At 39.2% G+C, this 24032-nt stretch overlaps 1 protein-coding gene across 2 annotated transcripts; it reads right to left on the bottom strand.

Moving 5' to 3' along the window:
* Positions 1-5327: 5327 nt before the first annotated feature.
* On the bottom strand, positions 5328-23535 carry nap1l4a (nucleosome assembly protein 1-like 4a). 2 transcript variants are annotated; one of them, XM_036151645.1, is made up of 15 exons: positions 23436-23535; positions 22379-22415; positions 21597-21669; positions 18472-18616; positions 17935-18021; positions 14863-14997; positions 14703-14774; positions 14463-14602; positions 14120-14265; positions 11405-11424; positions 11202-11321; positions 11020-11055; positions 10824-10877; positions 7322-7356; positions 5328-6984 (listed from the first exon to the last, which is right to left on the bottom strand). In XM_036151645.1, exons 2-14 carry the CDS (start codon positions 22392-22394, stop codon positions 7351-7353), a joined length of 1050 nt encoding a protein of 349 aa, XP_036007538.1. In that variant the 5' UTR covers positions 22395-22415; positions 23436-23535; the 3' UTR covers positions 5328-6984; positions 7322-7350. The 2 variants fall into 2 exon arrangements, with proteins under 2 accessions (XP_036007538.1, XP_021166654.1); XM_021310979.2 differs by lacking the exon at positions 7322-7356.
* Positions 23536-24032: the final 497 nt, after the last annotated feature.

Raw genomic sequence — 24032 nt, 5'->3', positions numbered from 1 at the left:
CTAGCAGGCTGGATTCCAGTGTTGCTGTATTTAGCTCAATGCATCGTCCTATTAAATATCCTAATAGCAAGAGATTACCACTGCTATGTTTCATTCTCAGGACTGTGTGTTCAGGCTTCTGAGCAACGTTAGTTCAGGCAAAAGGTTCAATCTTCTCCTCTGTCTAGACCACCTTCTTTCACATGTTTGCTGTGTCCTCCATAGCTGCAAGAATATTTCAGGTATTTCTTCTTGGTACTTTTCAAATAATCCAGAATGTTTGTCCTCTTAACAGATTCGCCAACCTGAGAATTGTGGTTCTCTGCAGCTCCTCCAAAGTTATCAAGGGGCCTCTTAGCTGCTTCTAATGGCCCACTAGCATGATCTGCCAGTTTAGGTGTCTTGATATGTATGCAGTTGTCCCACAAGCTATCCAGTCTTGGAAAATTCACTTTATTAACCCGTAAATACATTTTTATGTGAATTTGGAGTCTCTTAACCTGGCCAACCAGATTGATAATGTGTAGGACACTAGTTCTGCACATTATCAATCAGGGACTGCTCCATTTGAAACCTTTTGGGGAAAGGAGGGAATTTCAGCGAACTCTCTGAGCTGATTGGACGAAGCGACACCGAGTGCTCGCCTACTAAAGGTTTAAGGCAATCACGACTTCTTGCTGTTCTACTATAAGAACAAATCGTGGATTCTTACAAACCAGATGTGATAGCAGCAGCTACGCATGTGTCCTGCGCTGCCATGTTTATGTTGGTTCGGCTGTGGGCTCAACCACTCTTGCTTTTGTCGCACTGGTATGTCCCGCCTTAAATCCTCAATACTGTAACATGATTGGCCCAAACTTTTTTGGTTTGGACACAAACGGTTGAAGCCTGAGCGGTACAAGATGGATTCTTGTGTGTTTGTGAACACATAAATACAGAGAGAATTCATCCTGCTGGTAAGGTTCGGAGTATCTAGGAGTGCAGGAAATTGGAACGTAATCTCTCCTAGTGCTGCATAGATGTCTTTTTCTTTTTGGGTCACATTTGTCCAGCCGTTCAGTTGTCTATTATGTTTTTTGAACAATTATGTCACAATATTTTCTGCAGAGCTGCTAAAGAAAGTCCCAGACTTCCAGTGAATCCGCCATTTTTAATTTTCTAAACGATTTTGTAGTCCAAGCTAAAGGATGCTGAGGCTACGAGTGAATAAGTGAAAATGTTTAATTGTTCATTATACTGTCCCCCAGCATACTCTCAACTATGCGACCTGGAGGGGGGCGGGGTGTGAATGTCTCCTTTATATTTAAAGAGACAGCACCTAAACAAGTTGTTCTCAGACAAACCTCAGAGGAGGGGTGAAAGGGGGAACGTGGGGGTGAATTAATGAGGATTTCAGATCAAAGCATTGCAGTCCCACTTTATATAGACCACAACTGAATTATTTCAATGTGAAAAGGAAGAATCAAAAAGCATGACATTTCACCTTTAAAGTGTGGGATAAATGGATGTCTGTGGTTATATACCATGACAAGATTTGAAAAGGTTGGTGCATAACCTTAAACCGCCACAACAATCAACCTCATAACGGTGCTAGACTTAAAAGCTAGATGATAACAAATGTCACATTGACTAGCAAACAGGGAGCTGCTTTTACAGAGGGGTAGAACCAGAAAACGGAGGCGTTCTTCCTCAGGTACCAGCTGTTAATCCAATTAATGCAAATGTGTCGAGTCATTTAGTCCGTGGTCAGTGTTTCCTACAGTGGCGGAAGGCCATAGTCTCTTTATCAGGCAGCCCGTTCAGCTCATTCAGCCCTGAACACCAACCCTGCATCAACAGCATAAAGCCTCTCTCTATCCCCTACCCTCTCTGGAGCTGGCTCCCTTTACATCCGCTGGGGAGAAAAGCTGCACAGAAGATCCCACACAGACAACCCCGTTCACCCTCTCTCGCTCCTATGTGTGCTTTGTGAGCACGCAGAATTGAGAAAATGCACCTTGAGGCTGAGATGCTGAGGTGGGCGCAGCTGCCGCTGGGATGAAGGTTGGAAGAGGTCTTCTCTTTACAGTTCTGCTGGATGAAGATGAGGCGATTCGCAAAAAGGAATGTCTGCATCAGTATGAATAAGGTTTTTTGTTCCACCACCGTCCTTTGTTCTGTTTCTGGAAAAACATGGAGGTGGCCTCCGTCTCAGCCCATTACACTGAATTCTTCTGCATTTGTTGTTGCTAAACTCCCTCTTTGTCCACACACCCATGAACATCAAATGGATGAAGAGGAGTGTAAGAAGCACGAGAATGCAAAGTCTCAATGTAATTTCCGTTTTGTTTTCAAGTTCCAAACAAAACAACTTTTTCTGTTGCACTGTACCTTCTTTGGGTTGTCTGACCATATAAGTTAATCTATTAAAAATATTAATGACATTTTAACCAAACTGAAATGCTGGAAATAACATATTTATCTTTCTATCTTTACAGAAATGTTCACCTATTGGTGTCTAATCTATTTTTTTTTTTTTTTGATTTCTGTAATGGAAAGTGATTTAATTCTACTTTAACAAAAATTAACCTGATTTTATCCATTAAGCAAAAGATTAACAATAGGCATTTTCAGGACACACCTGGCAGCTGTTGTTAGCCTCTTTGGTTGAAATACTGTCAGTGAGGCTCTTTTTGTAGCCGTCTACCAGTCATCTGTCTAAGGCAAGTTTACCTCACCTTCAGCACTTTGAATCATCTTGTTACTGAAAAGTGCTCTTTAAATAAACTTACCCTCCCTTCAGCTGTAATATGTTTCAGTTTTATGAATGTACAGTGCATTTCAAGTCACTCCACTACATCTCAATGAAATTGGGCTATGGGCTTTGTCTAGGCCCTTCCAGTATGTTTTAGATAATAAGGTATTAGGTTTATCCCAAACATCTCCTGTGGTTTGGTGTCCAAATAATTCAGTTTTGGACTCATTTGTCCAAGCATTACAGCAGAAAGTCCTGGTCTGTGTCAACATTCTCTCAAGGAAACTAAAGATTTCCTCCTTTAATAACTACTATTCAAGTTAAAGTTGTGCAGTCTCTTTGTGATCCTGTTGTTAGTCCCATTGCAATATTTTAACGTTTTTCAAATACTTCTTTTTGCATGTTATGCCCTGTTCTTATGGCAAACTAGCTTAGACCCTAGACATGGGTATGTTGGTAGTTGTTTTCACTTTTTTTCTCCATTTGATGATTATTTTCCTTACAGTAGAATGGCTGATTTCAAATACTTCTATATGTTTTTTAAACCCCCCTTACCATACTTATAAGCTAGTGTTTTTTTTTAATCCTTAGGCAGACCTTTCAATATCTCACTTCAACGGTCAGAAGCACATTAGACTAACAATAGCATTCTCATGTGCAGCTGAATATACACCTACGTGTAATTCAAGTGGGGATAAATATGGGGGTTGTCTTATTTGTCATCAAAAACAGAATAAAATACTTTTGAGGCCTTTTCTTCAGTTTTGTTACTTTACATCTTTCTGTAATGTTAAATATACACGTCAAACTCTCTTTTCACAACTGTAAATACAAACAGACTTTCAGACTCCCGTCACGTTTTCTGGCTTTATTTAAAATGCAGAAATGAGCTCTGGGTCACAAACGGACTCATTGTTACAGTGAGGCGATCCTCAGCCCAACACAACAGTCTGAGCATGAATGGCTTCTTGTTCACAGTTCTTGTAAAGCAAAATCTGAAAACTACAGAACAAGGCATTTTGGTATTAGTTCGAGTCATCCGGAGAATTTGTCTTATTTTCTCAGTTACAGCCCCCCCCCCACAAAAAAAAGCTTTAAGAGTTGGTAACCAGGACCTCATTATCTTGATGTCATCCAGACTCTCGTTTTCTCACTGCCTCATGTCAACACCTTCGTTCCCATGAAGACAGAGGCATTAACACACATCTGAACTCTTGATAACAGCGAGAAAAAAAATGCAGTCAAGAGCCATGCACCCCCAAATACATGCTGGTAAAACTCCCAGGAGGCCTCATAACATTGTAATGGAGATGTATGTCAGTTCAGTCCCTGAGACGTGATTCCAGACTCGTCTGTTGCTTTGGTGCAGGTTGTTAATCCCTCTGTATCCAGGCTGATGGCAAATTCAGGTTTGACCCGACTGTACACTTGGCTCAAAAGCCCTTTGGCAATCATTTGCAAACAATCACCTGATGTTAAATAGCCAAGTTACTGTGTGTTCTGTCTCATTGTGCCACCAACAGCAGGTTCATTCACTCAAGGAAAGTCATCAGAGTGCAGAAGTTAATCTGATGTGAAACCAATGCGGCTCAATAAGGCCATCAAGAAGCTTCAGAGTGCAGCCGTTATGCTAACATTACCAATATTTAGCTAAAATAAATAAAATTATTGCAATGCTATGGTATAGAGACCAGCTCAAGTGCTCTTGTGATATGAAAGTATATAAATGCTTTTAATTATCGTTCTGAACAATGCAGTATGCATTTTTATTTATAAGCTGTATAGACAAATGCATTTTTATTCGGCTACCCTAAGTCAATACTTGGTAGAACCCGGTAGTTTGGGTTTTTTTGTGCTCATACTTAGATTGAACAAATTGCATCTGAACATCAGTTTTCTGTTTAGGGAAGCTGCCCTGCTGAAAGGTAAAACCTTCGCCACAGACTCAAATCTTTTGCAGTCTTAAACTGGATTTCTTCTAGGATTGCGCCGTGTTTAGAAAGGAGAATGAGCTTAAAAAAAAAGTTTGGATCTTTGGGCTTCTCCAAAGTTACCACAGGCCTCTTGGCTCTATTTTTGTTGAATGCTCTCCTTGACCAGTCTGTCATTTAGGCGGACGGCCATATCTAGGTGGGTTACGCTGCAAAAAGGGAACTAAAAGTAAAATTTTCTTGAAATATGTGTATTTTTCTTTGATTTGAGCAGGACTATTAATAAGACTATTTGCCAATGCTATAAGATTTTTGCACATCCAATAGAAACAATTCATCTCCATCTCATTTCAAGTGCATATTATATTTATCTTATTTTAGGGGTAAAAAAAATACTTATTCCATTGGCAAAACTTCTTATTTACCTCCACAAATCAAGGAAAAAATACACAAATTGCAAGAAAATTTTACTTAATGATACTTTTAGTTCACTTTTTGCAGTCTAGCAGCCCAACTCCCATTTTTCCTTTTCTCCTTGACATGTGTGATAAATTTATTAACCAGGATGGATGACAATCAAAAGCGTGGGTTAACCCTAAAATAGATCACAATATTCAACAATCACATAGCAGCTGTTGTACAGTGTTACAAAAGAAAGAAAACAAAACACACAGAACACGTCACCATGTCGCACAACTTTAATAGAATATTTGTAACTAACTCTGTACAAATTGAAAGGAAACATCGCGCAACTAACAAATTGTGAGTAAGAACCAGTTAAGGCCATCGCCAGCGCACGGTTTGATGGAGTAGAGTTGAAGACGTGAACCGTGGCCTTTGAACCATCCGATGAGATGTACAATCGTTCTTTTTAAAAAGAGGGAAGGGGAGGAAACAGGGAATGCTGTCACTACGATCGATGAACAGTCATCAGGCAAACGTGTCCAAATAAATAGCCAAAATCCATGTGCAGAAGAGAAAATACATTGGCACCCTGTTCCATGAATATTTCCACCGAACCATTAGACGTCAACAGAAAAATTCTATATATATATATCTATATGTATATATGTTTAACAGCTTTAAATGGTGCTTTAGATTACATTCCTCAACTAGCAAACTATTTCAAAAAAATCCACAGGGTTTGTCTTTACATTTGGCTTCTTGGCAACAGAACTTATATTTGATCCAAGCTTCCTGCCCTATCCCAACACAGACTCTATGGATGGATGGATAAAAGAAGCCATTTCGTACAAATTATTACAAAAATTGAAGGGTCTGCTTTCTTCTACCCACTCTGAGGCAAGTCTTCACTACAAAGGGTGTTTAAATTCAGGAAATAGGCAAATAAAAAGAGAAATGTGTCCGTGTCAAACCATTTCACATTGGAGTAAGTTCAAAGAGCCTTTCAGGGCTGACGGGGTAAACAGATAAAAGAAATGTATGCTAGTATTAGAGGTATACCTACATGTCTGTTGCACAGCCCTGGTTAGTATTGTGCTCAGCTTAAATGCTAGTTAAGCCCAGTTAACCTGGGCAGGAGTGAGCAGACAACGTAGTGAAATGCATTCCTAAAAACTGCTTGCCATTATCCATATTTTGTCGAAAAGGAGGGGAAAAAAATAATACTTATTAGCTTAAAACAGGGTTTAAGCTAATCATCAGCTTTTAATGCCTTAAAGCATTCCCTCACCATGAAACATCCCATCCAGTTGCATGACACCAGAATAAATAGTCCACTGACATAACGAACATGTAAAACAGCAAATGAAATTCAAAATGGTGCATTGTATGCCTTAAGAAATAATACCATAACACAAAAAAAAGAAAGAAAAACAACCCCAGTGATCAATTACGTCTAACTTGTTCAGCAGTTTCCTGGTAAACTGAATTTACTTGTTGGCATTAAAAACCCCTGAGTACTTGACCTATTTCCATGAAAAATAAAGTTTTGAGTAATTCCTTCTCTATCTTCCTGCATATAATGTTCTGAGTTTTGCACCGGACATCTAATTCAATAAAAATGAATTGACTGTACCTATTTGATACCAAGGTAATTTAATTAAGAGTCCTTTCCTGCTGTGATGTCAAATGAAGCCAAATAAAAAGGAGCGAGATGGCGCACGACCGTAGAAAAAGAAGTCATGCGCTTAGTAAAAACACAGGTTTGGGTTCTATTGCGTTCCGATGAGAGTTTGTAAAAAGGGCAGAGCCTGCAGGAGTTAAGAGATCTAATGCACAGGCTGAGAACCGATTCGATGGACAACAGGTCTCCACCTCCCCTTATCCTTATCACCACGGTTACTGCTGCTTGCATTCGGCAGGCTGAGGCTGTTCTTTCTGCGGAAAACGTAAAGAGAAAACATGATTAGGGAACAGAGCCTAAAAAGCCTTCTGGGCGTTAGCTAGACTGGAGAAGTGGTTTACTAAGAAAGCAAATGCAGGAGGCTGAAGGCAGCTGGCTTGATGAAGTAAATGTAATGTTAGAAACCTGGGATGGGAAGACAGGAGGGAAGAAAACGGGACTAAGAGAGCAGATGTGGAGGTTAAAGCTAAATCTCAAACTACCAGGAGAACAATGGGCATAAAGAAGTAGACAGACAGCAAGAATAATAACCAAAGCCCCTATAAAAGGGCGTGCAAAGAGAATGGGACGCCACCTTTACTTCTCCCTTACCTAGAAATGCATGGAGTGAGAATGACTGATTATGCCTGTAATGAAGGGAAGATCCAGGGTAAGGGAGAGACAGACATTATGAAAAGGATTAATTATCACATTCACAAATGAATGTGAGCACAAAGTGAAACATTGCTGGACTTGGTCAAAGAGCCCCCGGCAGCAAAAATCAGTAACTAATGAACGAGAGGGAATCTATTTTAACTCTTCTCTGGGTGAGCTGCTTACAAAGTCCAGCACACGGTGCGGATCTTAAGAACGGATTCAACTTGATAGGCTGTTCTCTCAATTATAACGAGCTTCTAATCATCAGGAAATTTATTCTGTATGCCCGTACTGTAAGAAATCAGGCTGACTGAATTCCAACAACTGAAGGGTCAGCTTTGACTTTAGAGTGCAATTGTTTTTTTATTTTTTTTTATTTTGGCTGAACGTATCTATATATGCATGTGTATAGCTGACAATTGCTAAATTTAATGCCGTATCCATGGTCCCATTGGCTATCATCAAGGTCTTCCCTCCCACCATCCATGCAGGTTATAGTAGTTTTGATGAGGTACAAGACAAAATTCTGAGGTAGGGCTGGGCGATAAATTGATTTTATTGATTAACTTGAACTTGCAACTCCTGAAGATGTAATTTTTGAAAATTGAGATTTTCTGGGCTCCTGGGCTTCCATGAAACTTTGCACTATATCAGTCCTGACACAGGAAATTGTTTTGGTTTTAGTAATGGCATGCAATGTTCTATATATGTTTAGGAAAATATATCGTCAAAATACTCCAAAGAGGAAACCTTTTTAGCCTTAGACAAGGCCCTTTAATTTATTAATTTACTTATTTTTTAAGTTGGTGTGAAGTTACACAAGCGAAGCAAACATTTTGTGTTTTCATTATTTACTATGGCAGGCCATCTTGTTTTATAAGCATGTTTTAAAAAAAACTCGTAAAAAGTTGGATTTTAAATTCAGGTCAACTCCCAGATGAGATTATAGAAATAAAGGTTTTAAAAAATAATTTCAGCAATTTGTTTTTATGGAACAAAGGGGAAGAAAATTGATTAATTGGATTTGGTAAAAAAAATATTAAATAATAATAATAGGACATTTTATTTCTAAGCCATATCGCCCAGCCCTATCCTGGAGTGACCCCGGTTTTCTTTGGCTTTATTTATGGAAAATTTTCCCTTTCAGTCAAGGCAAGTTCAGCTGTTAGGAAATATTTCTGGTAGCAAAAAAACCCAAAACCCCCTCAGTTACTGTATGGAAGCTAAACACTAACAGTTTTAAAACAGTTGGTAAGCCAGAGTTTCCACTACATGGATTTGATTATGGCACACCGCCACCAAAATAAAAGCCGCCACACCTTCAGGATGTTAAAAACAATGTAAAGCATATAGCATAGTTACTGTATATTTGCACAATTATTCTAGTCATAATCAGTTTAAAATGAATTTAAATATCATGAAATGTAAAAAGTTACTTTATTTTGAAAAACCAACACCACCGGCTCTCCTCTGTCTGGCTGCTAGTGTATGAAGCTACTGGTGGCTACTGCGCTGCTCTCGATGGTGAAGGAAAACTAGTCGCATTCAAAAAAGCGACTAAAAACAAATCTAGCGACTTTTCTCTGTTTTTGGCGATTTAGCAACTTGAAAGCAGCGATCTGTCTCACAACAGCTGATAGATCTGTGTGGGCTCTCCCTACTTCCCTCAGCGCTGTCTCACAGGCACAGACAGACAGCTGCATCGTCCTGAAAGCCCTGCATGAAGTCAGAGCAGAGAGGAGACCTGCTCTGTTTTCACATAACAAATGTATAATGCAAAGCTGCTGCTGATTCCTAACCTGACAACAGCCAGCTGTATGTATCACTCCGCCTAGCTCCACTCACATACATCTGGGACACCGCCATAGGCATTGCCTTTACTGAAGGCTGGGCCTTATCAAAACTCCTTGCATATGATTGGATAAGCCACTTGTCTGTCATCTTTATCAACGTGCTATTTCAACCACTCACACCGAAGCTAACCCGTGACGCTGATGAGACCGACGCCGGAAAAAAAACTTTTTTTTTTTTTATGTGTTTGCGGCTCTAGTGCAGGGTTTCCCGCAGCGCTATCTTGGCGAGGCGGCCGCGGAAAACGTGTCGTCCACCCCCCCTCCGCTCCGCGAGCCGGTCCGCGGAAAACGTGTCGTCCACCCCCCCCCCCCCCCCCCGCGGAGAAAAAGTCATCCACCCCCCCCCGGTCCGCGAGTCGATCCGCCTCGCATAAGCAAATCCATGCGGGAAACACTGTAGTGGCACACCTTTTATTGACAGTGAGCTGACAGGAAGAGGGGGGAAGACAGGCGGCAAAGCGCCGCGGGTCGGAGTCGATCCCGGGCCGACCGCGTTGAGGACTAATAGGCCTCCCAATATGGTTAGCGCTAGCCGCTAACCGCTCCGGGGCGCGTCCGCGTACGCGCCCCGGAAAACAAAACTTGCCAAATCCGGTCGGGAGAAGGGCGAAAACATGGTTTCCACCAACAAAAGCCTTCAGAGCCGTTCTCTGATGTTCTTTTAATGAAACAATATCAGATAGATTGGACAACACGGAGGAAATAGCAGCATCAATGCTAACGCTTGCTTCCTCGATGCGAGCAGCCATTGTTGTTGGAATCTCACGGTGGCTTCTCCACTACGTCACATCCATGAAACACCCGCCCTGCGTCCTGATTGGCCAGACCAAAAATTTGGTTGGGGAAATCATTTTCAAGGAGCCGTGTCCCAGATGTATGTGAGTGGAGCTAGGCGGAGCGATACATACATCTGGCTGTTGTCAGGTTAGCTGATTCCACCCTGGATTGCAAAGCTGGTTATAAATATAATAAAGCTTTTAATATAGTCTCTTTTTTCACTCAAACTGTACACTATGTACTCAAAGATGTACATGGTGTGGATTCAGGCAATGTACAAATAAATCATACATTATTTCATAAAGTAAATCCTAGAGGAAACCCTGTAAGCTATGAAAAGTCTTGGTTAAACAAAATCAAATGCAAGCTCAACCTGAGCAGAGAGCTAGTCTAAGTATCCAGCTAACATTCACTGGTTCTAGTCAACATGACACTTTATAAAGACCAGAACAGCAACAAACTGTTGTATTCTGTGCAATTTGAAGACAACTAGAAAGTAAACCACTGTTTCTTAGCACCAAGTATTACAATCAAACAAATGAATGTTACAAAAAACTAACATAATCCAAATCTATTTTAGCAGCAATTGTTTTAGAAAGGTAATTATATTATTTTGCATCTTTAAGTTCTTAATACAGTTAGACCCTCATATTTCAGTCTGATCTAGAAAGGTCTGATAAGGTACCGTACCAAAGCACTTGGCACAAAATGTATTTTAGTAGATGATGGTGAGTTTTTGCCACACTTCTATAACACTTTATCTTATAATTCTGTGGTGACATTTCAGAAATGCCGCTCTAAAGACCAACTCGAAGCTGCAAACTGACCTTGGAGTCAGCTTCTCCTTCTTCGTCATCTTCATCACCTTCCTCGTCTTGTTCCTGTGAAACAAAAGGCGGTTCTTAGTGGCACGATTCAAAGGGAAGTGATTCATGGAAGCTGCACACCCAAACTCCACCTAAGTGGATAAACTTGTATTTTAATTCTCAGAGGCTTTGGAAGTTAGAAGCCATTATTACAAACCTCTTCGTCTCCCTCTTCCAGTTCTTCTTCTTCAAACTGAAAAAGAATCAAGAGATAAAACACCCAACAGTCACTGCATGCTTCGCTTTTGTATCCTCATTCAGCTTCCCTGCATGCGAATTAAACGCTGAGGCGTCTCACTAATCCTGTCTGCAGGTGTGTTTGTGGGTATCAGGACTTACACTCTCGTCATCTTCCAGAGCCTCGCCGGTAAAATACAGCACCGCTCTGGAAATTATTCTCTCGCGGAAGAAATGACCGATCTCAAAGTCTGTGGTTAGGTTCAACTCAGAGTCCTCATCCTGCAAAACAGAGAGTTTTAGCAGTTTAACCAAACTGACTAAATGTACGATGATGCAAGCAGAATATATGGATGTTTACCCACCATTTCTCCATCTGGTGAGGCTGCAAGAAAAAAAAAAAAGTGTAAGGTCAAAAGCTTGCAGTGTAAAAAAAAAAAAGCCATTCAACTCAAAGCCACAGACTGGTGTTACACTTGCTTGTGTTTAAATTCCTGGAATAGTTTCGGGTCTAACTCAGCGTGTGAAAATCTGTTTAAAGACAACAGGAAATGCTCCACTAGGACTTGAAATCATAAATCTATTGACAGCTTCTAAACAAAAACAGTCCTGGAAGAAAAAGGGATTGAAGGTGGCCAACAGTACAGTGGTGAAGGGTATTAAAGGGTAGGATAATATGTATTTTCTAACACAAATATTTTGCTATAATATAAAAAAAAGCAAGATTTTTTAAGTTTTTTTAAATTGTCTTTTATATTTCTTAAAATATGCACATTGCTTTTTACTCGTCATACTTGACATTATTGTACAGCAAACTTTATATTTATATATCATTGTCTATTCCTTATCTGTGTTCTTTCCAATTGCCTTTAATTTTGCTGCAGATAGAGTTGAATTTCCCGACGGAAGGACAAATAAAGGATGGTTTATTTTTTTATGCAAACGTTATTTAAAAAAATCCCAGGAAAAATCAGCATTTTCAGTTTTAGACCCACTTTAATCAATGTAGAAAAGGCAAATCTGTGCAGAAAAAGAAAGAGTCGATGGGCTAAAGAAAGGTCGAGTCACATGACAAGTAAAATATGGGTTATTCACTCCAGACATCTAAACCGTAAAGCTGCAGACCTGAACACACCTGACAGGAAGATATGAACCAGAAAGAGAATTGCTCATCTTCTGAAAGTAAGTTTAAAGTCCAGGCATGTTCTGACATGACGCTACAAAAGAAAGAGGATAAAGGTAATGACCCGCAGCCTGATGAGTCCAATCTGACCATTGGTTTATGTAAGATAAAAAAAACCCCCGAAACATCTATATCCATGTATTATTCAGTTGGTAAAGCATAAACCTCTACCTTGATCTCACCCTTTATGCAACCTTCCATATAAAAACTGTTTACTAAAGTGTTGTGCTGCCCATGAAGGAAAAATGTTTGTCATTCCTATAATTAGAGTAGCAGTACTCAATTTTAACTCAAGTAGTGACTGTTATTCTTTATAACTTGTGATTCACATTTCGCTGTTTGAAACGGAACCTCTGCTAAGCACAGAAATATTAACATCTTAGTGAAAGGACAAAAGGGAAAATTTTGCTAAAAATGCCAATGTGACTGACTTTTATATCCCAGACCTGACCGGCTGGACACAGGCAGGTACTCTGCCACAATGTGGCCGCACAGACTAAGAGTCTGGCGCCACCTGCTGGTGAGTCCAAGTTCAGAGGCAACATTTTTGACCAATTTGCTTCAGTATCTGCATCATAGTAACTCTCCACTGCGCGTGTATTTTGATCTGCCCACACTACAGGTTGCATACATCTAGAATATGAGTGTGTCCACAGAACAGAGTTTTGTTTTAAATGTCCTTAGTGTGATGTAGAGTAAGGAGAATCATAATTAAGGGCAATACTGAACACTTGCGGCATAAAACGTGAGCCGTTGTGGCTTATATCAATATTTATTGTTTTATTCTGTTCATTGACATCCATCTCTTTGGTATAGTGGTGATCTCTGGACTCCACTTTTCAATGTAACCCAATTAAGAATTCAGTAATTAATCATTGGAAGTCTGCGTCCCAAAAAACAGTTGCCAGGTCTGTACAGCAACAATAAATATTGCTTCATCATATAGATGTGGATGCATTTTTGAGCATCTTTAGTTAAAAAAAATGACAAATGCCTTAAAATAAAGCACTTTCTTATTCTTTGCAAAATCTATTAACCAAAAAAAAAAAAAAAAAAGATACAGAAAACTATACCTTGTAATTCACTTAGATTTATACAGTAGGGAAAACACTAGTTAAGAAATCAACTTAAAGACATTTCTGGATAATGATCCAAAACGTGGTTAAATAGACCAAACACAAAGTCAACCTTTTTTATGGTCATGTCAGTACCAGTAGGTTGTCACAATACTAACATTTTTAACTTTATTCCGATACTAGAAATAAATTGTGTTTTAAACAAAAAGATCTGACATTTGGCACACACAACATTTTTACAGCGTGAACAAGGATCTGGTCCATGCAAATATATTCAGCAGCAGCCCTTGTATAATTCTGCCTTTTTAGTCTACTGGCATCATATTTCCTTTAGTGATAAATTATTTTAAATACAGTTTCTTACATTTTTCTGCACTAATTGTCAGCCTCAGTCTGGCCCCACCAAAACTTGCTATTTGCCACATTAGCCTCCAGCAGCTTTACAACTAAAATGCGGATTGATGGTGTGCAGTGGATTTTATCATTGCTTCACTATTTATTAGCAGACAGCATAACTTATGTCGTCTGGGAGCTTTACTACTTCACTTCCAGGAGCCTTCCTGATTTTTTTTATGTTGCTCTCAAACATCAACGTCGTAGCGTTAACCTGTAGCTTGTATGTTATCGTTCAGCTTTTTGTTCTTCCCAACAACACTTTTGTCTTTGTACTGTCGCTAAAGAGGGCTGTGTCTGTTTCCTTGGTTGTACTTGAGATGTTCGCAGAGTTTTAACTTCCAGCAGCAGATCGTTGCTGAGATCAGCAACCTCTAGATAAATGTCACACAAACTGTGTGTATTGATGGGTTTGCATGCATTCTCACCTTTGACAGGGTTAAAAAAGTTGAAGAAGGAGTCGTTGGGAACCTGTTTGGTAACAGTGCGCACAGTGCCACGGCCTTTATGCTTCTGCTTCTTCTTTATAACTTTCACAGTCACGTCCTTCCCCTTGTGCCAATCTATCTGACATCTAGAGAGAGGAAGTGTGCACAAACAAAAAAAGCCAGGAGCTGTAACCACGGATGTAGAGACGAGGAGGCTGATATGTGGGATGCAAATTCAGAAGAGATTAATATAGAACTGTGCAAGAATGTGTTTTAAACCACGCAAAAGCTATTTTGTATCTAAAACTTAAAAAAAACTAGAACAGTTTACTGTGGGTCCTACCCTTCACAGTCAATGATCTCTGGGCCCTCAAACGAGAAAGGATCTGACGCTTCAGGCTCTGATTTCATCTTGTAGACTTTAGTAAGGACTGCATTGTTAAAATAGCCGTTGGGCTCAAAGTGGAACTCTAATGTGAAACTCTGTATAAGATGGGAGGGAAAAACAAACAATATATATAATATTACAATTAAATTAGTAATCAAAGTGATTTTGATGACACGGGGGAAAGTCGACACTTACCATTGGCTGTCCTGGTTCAGAAAACTTTACTTGAATATCTCTCAGGTGCTTTAGGATGGGCTCGTCATGTTCCTGATAGACGAATCAAAAGTCCCGTCAAAGACTCAACACACTTTTCTGACATATAGTTACATTTCAAGAGTGGGAGAGGAATCCACACCTGCACCATGTCACTGAGCATGTCCACACTCTTGAAAATGGTGAGCCAGAAGTCAGGGATGCCTTTTGGGTCTTCTTCTGGCGTGGCTTCCTCCTTCTTTGCATCCTCGATTGTAACCTTTTCTTTTACTTCCTCCTATCAACAATTAGCAGGAGAAATGATCAGAACTCCATTGTAAAAATGTTTCTTTTTGAGACCCATCTGGGTAACGATGTAAAAGATAAGGTATGCATGCAAAGAACATACAGAACAGATTCTGTATGTTCTCCCCCCCGCCCCCCACAGTAACAGCATACCATGAATAAATGATTTAATGACTGCAGAAGAACGTTTCATATTCAGGACTGCATTCAACGTTCAACTGCTGTGATAAAAAGAGCTACATGACATAATTACTGTGCAGTAAGGATCAAAATGGCAGAAGCACAAGGTGAAGGGGCTGGTTGGACGTCAGATTTTATGAACATACATAAAATTAAATATGAACGTCCCATGCTAAATGAGCTTTACTGAAAACGATAGCAATGGGCCAGTTAAAGGCATCAAAGTTTTTAACAGTTTCATGAACCACTAAAGCTTCAAATTGTTTTAATGAAATCACATCTAATTTTGGAACGGCGTCAGAGAATGTGTCCTGCAAGCAGAAGTAGTCCCTCAGCATGTTGGCAGCAGCTACAGGCGCCGACGGGTACAATTTGCCGGTGCGGTGGCTTGTTAAGTCCAAAGAGATGTTTTCTGTAGCTGGTTTGGATCGAGGGCGTTTCGTATTGATACCAGAGGAGAACCGCACCACAGTCTGTTTGGAAGTGGACTGTGACCACCTCAAAAAGTGGGCCCGGGTCCAATTGTTAAGCGAACCCTGGTTCAGCCTAAAGTGTATTCACACCTGCAGAAAAGACCCAGACCGAGGGGTGAAACGGATTCTGGGTCGTTTAAAGCAGACCTAATGTGGCTGGTGTGAATACAAACTATGTATTAAATTCAAATTTACATGTTATATTGAACCTTAAAACTATTTATATGTTAAATTACTTCAGTATAAGCCGGATTAAAGCTTTACTGTTTTAAGTGATAGAATTTGGATCATCACAAACAATTTTGTTTTAAATGCTTTAGCATATTCCATCATGACAGGCTTTCATTCACCAATCATCTTAATCTGGTCCACACCTATAGCATAACTAAATACAACAGACTTGAGCTCGTCTATAATTTTCTGTAAAAAAAAGAAAGAAAAAGAAATCATCATTTAATGTTTCCCTCTAAAACAAACAGGCACTTAAAATTTTAAGAAAGAACGCATCTAGTTACTGGTTGACGACTCTGGTTTCAACATATTTTCAACTCATTTGAACCATAGTACAGACTCCGCCCACAAGCTGTATTAACTTTACTTTTGTCTTGTGTTTTTCCTTGGAGCCTTGTACACTGAATGAGAATAAAGTCTGTCTAAGTCTAAGGAGATTATCCATGACTCAAAAAGCTACTTTAAAGACAAAGTAAAGTTGTGTCACCACTAGGGAGGAGACTACTACAGACAAAAAGGAATTCCGTTTCCAGATTTTATTCATTAACCGTTCTGGCATAGATCTCAGAATCCTGTTGAAATGCAAGAAGTCATGAAACACTGGTACATATCAGGGTTGTTGGGTATACTGGCACCAGCACCCCTCGCAACCCCATGAGGGATAAAGCAAGTAAGAAAATGGATGGATAGATGGGTATACTGGTACCAATTTGGTACCGGGGTACTGAGGCTCTTAAAACGATATTATACTGCGGTACTCGCATCGCTGCCGACAGCGCCCGCACCGCTGAGAGGAAGAGGAGCAAGTTGGGGAGAGCCTAAATTTAGCGAGTTTTCAGATCCCTCTAGTGACGTTTTTTTTAGAAAACCGACTAGCAGCAACTTTAGCCACTTTTCTGTGTTGTTGGAGACTTCGGCGACAACACGTAAAAGCATCGATCGGTTTGCAGTTAACTGTTTTTAGCGAGCAGTAAGCGCTGCTGCTGCTAGCCCCGTCCCTCCCACCTTCCAAGCACTGAAGTCAGGTCTTTGTCCTGCAGCCGCCTGCAGCACGCCTGCTGAAGGCGCCAGGAGGAGTGTCCACGTTTCCAATCAATCACACTTGTGCAAAGCTGCTGCCGCTGATCCTGCCCTGGTCTAAAAAACGGGGCGTTAATATAATAATCTTTCCACTGAACTGCCGTTGCACTAAAATTAATCTCTGCTTGAACAGAGAGAGCAGTCTTTCCCTGCGTTAAAATGCTCGACTCAGGCTGCGTCTGCAGTTTGTTTGAGCTGATCGCGTCACGTAAGATCTCGATAACTATCGAAGCTTTCTTCTCATTGTAGAAGCTTTTTTTCTGGTAATATCATGACTTTATTCTCGTACCATCACTGCTTTATTTTGGTAACATTATGACTTTGATCGTCCAGGTGTAACCTGATCCATGCACTTTGGGTTCGCAAAAAATTAATTAATTTAATGTGGGTTTAGGAGAAAAGAGATTCTGCTGCAACACTTGCTAGCTTAATTTAATTTCAAATAACTGTATTTTTTCTCATTGTTCTGACTTAATACTTTTTATTTATTCACACTGACTGTTCTAAAATTGTTTTTTTGTATGTGTAATAAGAATAGCCTAGTATTTTTTTTATTATATTTCAGTTTTAAAAATGTTTTGACTGCTATTAGATAATGTTAGTGTTTTGAATAGTTTTTTATTTTATTAAATATAAAATTTTGTGCATTAGAAAAGCTTTTCTTTGTGGTATTTTATTTTCTGATAGATGTTATTGCTCTAAGATGTTTTTTATAAAATAAAGTCAGTAATGATATTTTTTGTGTTCTCTTTTTATTTGAAAAAGTATCGAAAAACATGTTGATACCGGTACCAATAACAAAAAGTTGGTATCGTGACACCAGTACATCTACTACTTTGAATGGAGGCACCCATGTCTTATTGGTCATGGTATCCAGTTTCAGTTGTGAGAATGTGTTTTTGCTTGTACTGTACAGACAGAAGCTGTAGGGTCAGGCTCTGAAGACAAATTAAATCTGCACTTACGGCAAGTTCATCTTCTTCATCCTCATCAATCGGCCATTCACACTCCTCGTCTGTGGGTTCAACTGCTCCTGCGACAATCTCTCTTCTCTGTTACAAGATATAAAGATTATTACAAAACCTGCGAGTTTAGAAAGGGACTAAGGCATACTACTATGGAACATCCCATTAAACAAATGTGGATTTGGTCAGGCTAAATTAATTCCAGTAAGCGCATTGGTCACCTAAGAGAGACACACATGTGAGCAGGAACACAGTAAAAACAGGTGCAACAGGCCACAGCTGTCACTCTCCCATGTGTTTAGGAATGGCACAGCTCTTGTCACTATCTCTGGAAATAGCCTGGACTGACAAAAGCACAGCCGACTACTCGTTGTGACAGTCTTCATTTTAGCACCAAGGATGTGCCGTCACTGACCCCGGATCAGATTGAACGGACAGAAGGCCATTGGTGCATTAGAGACACATTTAATGTACTAGATCACGGAGGAAATGAGACTAAAACTTTATTTTTCTGGTGCATCGGTGATTTGAAGTTACCTTGTCAAATAGTGGCTGATATAGAGTTGCATACTTTCTCTCCAGCTCGTGGACCTCTTCGTAGAACTTGGCCTCAATGTGAGCACACTGTTCCTGTAGTCTCTTTAAGGCATGCACTCGCCTCTTCACTGCTTTGGGAAGCATGCTGGAACAGAAGGAAAAGAAGACATTTAAAAGGGAGCTTTCTGACTCTAAAGAAAGTTACATTTTCCCATGTTTGATTTACCATAACAGTTCAAAAATATCAAAACTATTTTAATTACCAAGTAGCAAATTAAGTTAAATACAGTCATGGGGAAGAAAAAAAAGCATACCCCCTTTAAATTTTAACAATCTATATCAAATAATCTGGTGTTATCAGATACTAAAGTTTCTTAAATCCACCTTTAATAATATAAAACACAGATTTAACCTTGATATTACTTATCAAACAAATAAAAGGTCACACAATGAAAAACCCCATGATTTCATGGGTTGTACAACCACCATTAGCAATAAAGAGCTGAAGTCATTTTTATAATGACGTTCAATCTAGTAAAGTTTGGCCAAATCTTTAAAAACTTGCTTGAGTTTTAAGGGGTCTTAATAAAGTTGAGATCTGGAGTTTGACTGAAACACCTTGATGCTTTTCAATTCCTAAACTACTCTGTAACAGATTTGCTGCTTTGTGGGATAATTGTCCCGTCGAATGATCCAGTTTCAGGCAAAGCTGTAGGGCAATGTCCTCACATTTGACTTTAAAATATTGTAGCATTAAGATTTCATAATAAATTCATATCACTTATGGAGCCCATTTCTGAGTCTGCAAAGCAACTCAAATCCCGACCATCCCTCCAGTGCTGTGCTTCACTGCTGATAAAAAATATTAGTGTTAATAATGTTGGATTTGGGTTCCAGGACACTTGGTGCTGTGTATTTACAGCTGAAACTCAATAATTTGGTCCGAGTTGTCCAAAAAACACATCATGGTGTCTTCTCACTATAACTTTAGATTGTTCTTTCATATTTTGTTTAAAGAGATGCTGTTTTCTCCCGAACAACTTTTTGAAGTGACCCTTAATGCCTTATTTTTCCAATGACTGTATTAGAGGAATAAAAAGCAGTCCGTCCCCATCTTTAATGACGGATAAATTATTCTTCACAAATTAGAGGAAAAGGGTTCTAGGCACGATAGGGTTATGATAATCTCTCCACTACCAGTCATTTGTGAGGTGCAGCAAACAAAATTAAACTGCACGGTTTAGATGGTACCGGATTTTTTGGTTTATAAGGAACACTTAAAATCCTTAAATTTTCTCAAATACTGATGGTGCGCCTTATAGTTCGGTGCACCTTAGATATGATTATTATGTGGTAAAATGCGCTCAAAAATCTGTTAAAATGTGTAAGTCAACTTTGGTTGGCAACAAAGTCGTTCCGCTCAATGGATATTCTGAGCATTACGGACCCCTGAGCTGTCTACAAGGCTGCCTGACTGTAATGTCTAAACTACAAATGCATTCATGTAAAGGCCCCCACATTCTCGGGTGGAGTATACTCTGCAGAGGTCCACGCGTACTCAAGGCGGACTCGAGGGGGACTCTGCGCATTCAGGTACGTGTTACACTATAAACTTTTCGGTGGAAAGAAGTCTTTACATCAAACTTTTTTTATATGTCACACCGATACACCAAGTTGCTAAAAGCAGGCGGTCGTAAGGATGTGCAACATCACAGTCCCTCTCTGTTCTCACTGACATGTGGGAGCCTTCTGGAAAAGAAACGGCTCTAGGTGCTCAGCTAACTAATCACATATTTTACCATCTGTTTCGCTGCTTCATCCCACTGGCAGAAAGTGTAGAAATTGTGGGAATTTGCCACAAGAAATGTAGGCAACAGTACATTCGACTATGAAGGGTAAAATGTCCGTGGAAAGTCAGCGTGGAGTCCGCCAAGGTCTCAGTATGTGCACAGTATATCAGAGTATGTGGGAGCCTTTAGGTGTACGTGCTAGCAACAATAAACCTAGTAAGTTAATTCAATACAAAAGTTAGGATTATTTTGGCCTTATGTTAGAAACAGGGCAGTGTAGTCCAACTACTTTGTCCTCCCAACAGAGACGGATAGAGAGCTGTATACGTGAAGGGGCGGAGTGATTTTACACACTTGGGAAGAATATTTAGTGTACCGTATAATACGGTATGCCTTATGGGCCGAAAAATACGGTAGATTATGTTTATGCTTTGTCAAAGACCAAAAACAGATGATGTAAAAAAAAAATTATAGCTGTACCAACTACCTTGTTTAGATTTCTTGTTATGCTAAAGTTAGGAGAAATGATACAATAAAGCAAAGCAGAGGTGAGCAAGGAGTGGCTTTCTTAAAAGTGGAACCGAGTACAGTTAAGGTGTTAACATTAAAAAAGTATGCAGCGTTGAAGTTCAACCTAAAACAATGAATTTACTGGCACTATATATATATATATATATATATATATATATATATATATATATATATATATATATATATATATATAGCAGGAGCATGAGTCACATAAAAAGCTTCAAAAAGCTGGAAGTGGTGGATTGAAATGTGGGTGTATTGCTATTGTTTTTTTTCTGCAATTTCTAAGCAACCTGTCTATTAAAAGATGAAACGTGTTATAAACAGTGACATGAATGCAGTGCAATATGTCGCTACAAAAATAGGCAGTGATATTAGTTGTGACATTATCTGCTGCTTGACGTCAGTGACTAAGGAACTTAAACTAACAAAGTTCTGTCAGAAAATAAAAATACTGCTCACTTGAGCAGCCCATAGAGGAGTACAACACTGAATGTGAATGTACAGCAGGTAGGATTTCAAGATAAAGATACTTACAAATTAAAAGGTAAAAGGGTATGTTTCTGTCCATGCACAGTACGGCTTGCACTACACATATATCCGTAAATGTGTGTTCAGTCAAAAAGACTTGTTATGAAAAGGAGCAGTTTTTCTTTAAACTAAAGGGTCACCTATTTTTTGAAAAGCAAATGATTTAAAAGACTAGATTAATAAAGATAATATTTATGACTTAGACAAAATCTTTTTGGAGTTTTAATTTGGTAATAAAACATGCAAGATTTTTTAAAAACAATCTGTACTGACCTTTCCATAAAGGGGAGTACCACAGATTTGCCCATCTGTCCACCTGGATTTGGCGTCGCTTGATCTGCTTTACCTACAACCAAAGTCATTACAATAATACGCAAACTGTGCAGCTTTAAACATTTGCCTATAATGCATTATATAAAGAGACCAACAGGAACTGCCGCTTCCAGTACAATAACCGTTTAGAAGTTCAAAACTAACCATTTCATGTAAAAATCGGAAAATAAATTATCATAAACTGACTTTAAAAAAATCTTATCGATCTCTGATGGATCTGAAATGAGTGAAAATTAAACATTTTAAGATGTGGATTACTCATTTGAACTTCAACAGAACCGTTTTTGTAAGGGATACTTTTAAGAAGTCTACTCAAAGGAGAATGTCCAGAGAAATAACTAAAAACTTGGAAAAGATATTTCAGTTATATTTGAAGATTTTAAGAAATTTATGCTTTTTCCTCTGAGTTATTGGAAGAAATTGAGTGAACCAAAAAACAAAACAAAAGATGAAAATAATAAATACATCCTCCCCACACAGAGCTTTCACTAAAATCTCATTAAACCTACTTTTGGTATAATTTGTGTTGTTTTGTAAAATTAAAAACAATTTATATTTTAAGGTCTAAGATTATCGCATTTGTCTTTGTACAATTCTCTGGTATGCAACATGTGGACACTCGTTTCACAACACAAGATAAGTTGCAGATATGCAAACAAGACTTTACTTCAGCTGACTACTTGTTATGGTGCATGTGAGAATGGTATATAATTAGTCTTTACCTTTATTGGCATCCATGACCAAATTCAGCTCCTTCCTCTGTAAAATACAAAAGGACGTATTATTATAATAGTCATTAGAAGTTAATTGTGATAACAGGAATAACCACAACAATGAGGAAACCACAAAGTGTCAGTGCAAAGCATGTAATGACAGGAGGAATGTTACTATGAACATGTCTGTGGCTTTCACTTCAGCTCCAATCACTCGATTGGCACTTACATTACTAGCTCTGTCTGCTCATAGACCGCTTATAATTTCTGGGAATCAATCCAAGTATTCCGAATGAAAACATAGAGGAAATATTCCCAAAAATCTTCACGATTTTCCCCCCACTCCTGTTGTCGATATAACCCGTAAACGTATTACGACAATAAAATATAGAAACAGGCAGATAGGTTGAGTTGGCAGATAATCAGTATAGATTCGACTGTTGAGCAACAATCTGATGACGCATTGACGAGATAATGGGAGAGCTCAGAGAATTACAGCTAGCATCGGTTTATTACAATAGGAAAAAACGTCTACCGACGACCGTGACAGCCGCCGTGGACCTCGAGATAATAAATAAATACAAACCCCTTTTTCAATAACACCAGAAAGCAATTACAACAAATATCTATGCAGGCATGGGCGGCTCCAACGATCTGACAGTTAACCGGAGGAGCTAACTGGCTAAGAAGCGTGCTAAGAACAATGCTTTACCCAACAAAACGAGAAGAGCTCAGCTAACTTATTGCTTCTTTTGCTAATTGGTAAACGGATATGCAAAGTAGCTTTACGTGTAATGCCGTTTTCATTATGCGACTTTGCGAAACAGGCTGATAACCATTTAATGCTACTAGCCAGCCGTTGTAAAAAAAAAAAAAAAAAAAAAAAAGCTAACGTTACCTAGCTACCGTTAGCTGGCGGGCTAATAAGAGCGCCGGAGTTTATTAAAACCAGTACGAAGACACTTCGCTGCGGTTAACTGAATCACTTATGGGGTCGACGAGTAATACTCGAGAGAAGCAATAAACGTTGTAAGTAAATAAGTATGCAAAATTTCGACTAGCTTACCTCTAACTAGGCTAGTCTCCTCGCTCACGCGTCTGCGCTGCTAGCCCCACGAGCAACAAACACACGCTGCCAAGCATCCCGCACTCTGATTGGACGGCCGGTGGACGTGAGGGCCGTGCTGCGTTCAAGCGCTGCTTTGTTGTAATAATGTGTGTATTGCAAAAACACCGACCTTTCGATTAAAATATGCGTTTCCTCTGCAGGAATCAGTATGGTTCCGGAAGATAGGCACTGCTTGTCAAACCATAGAGACAGTTTTAATTATCTCAAACTGAACGATAGCACAAACATAAAATGATCATTAAAAACAAACCGAAGCAAATGTAATTATAGCATAACAAAAATAAAATCTTAACTTAAGGATTTTCTCATTTAATAATTTACTCGCGTATATAATAGCTGACATATTTATTTATTTCAATTATACAGCTGTATTGTTAATTCGACAATTTATTAATCTGTTGGATTATGGAACTTTTTGTCCTCTATTAAGAGGGCCACAAAATGCTATAATGAAATACGTTTTTATATTTGTGATCCATCCATTTTCTGACCCGCTTAATCCCTCATTGGGGGTTGCTGGTGCCTATCTCCATT

This window comes from Fundulus heteroclitus, chromosome 2 (assembly GCF_011125445.2).
Source record: "Fundulus heteroclitus isolate FHET01 chromosome 2, MU-UCD_Fhet_4.1, whole genome shotgun sequence".
Taxonomy (NCBI): domain Eukaryota; kingdom Metazoa; phylum Chordata; class Actinopteri; order Cyprinodontiformes; family Fundulidae; genus Fundulus; species Fundulus heteroclitus.
This window is presented reverse-complemented; position numbering and strand designations above follow the sequence as displayed.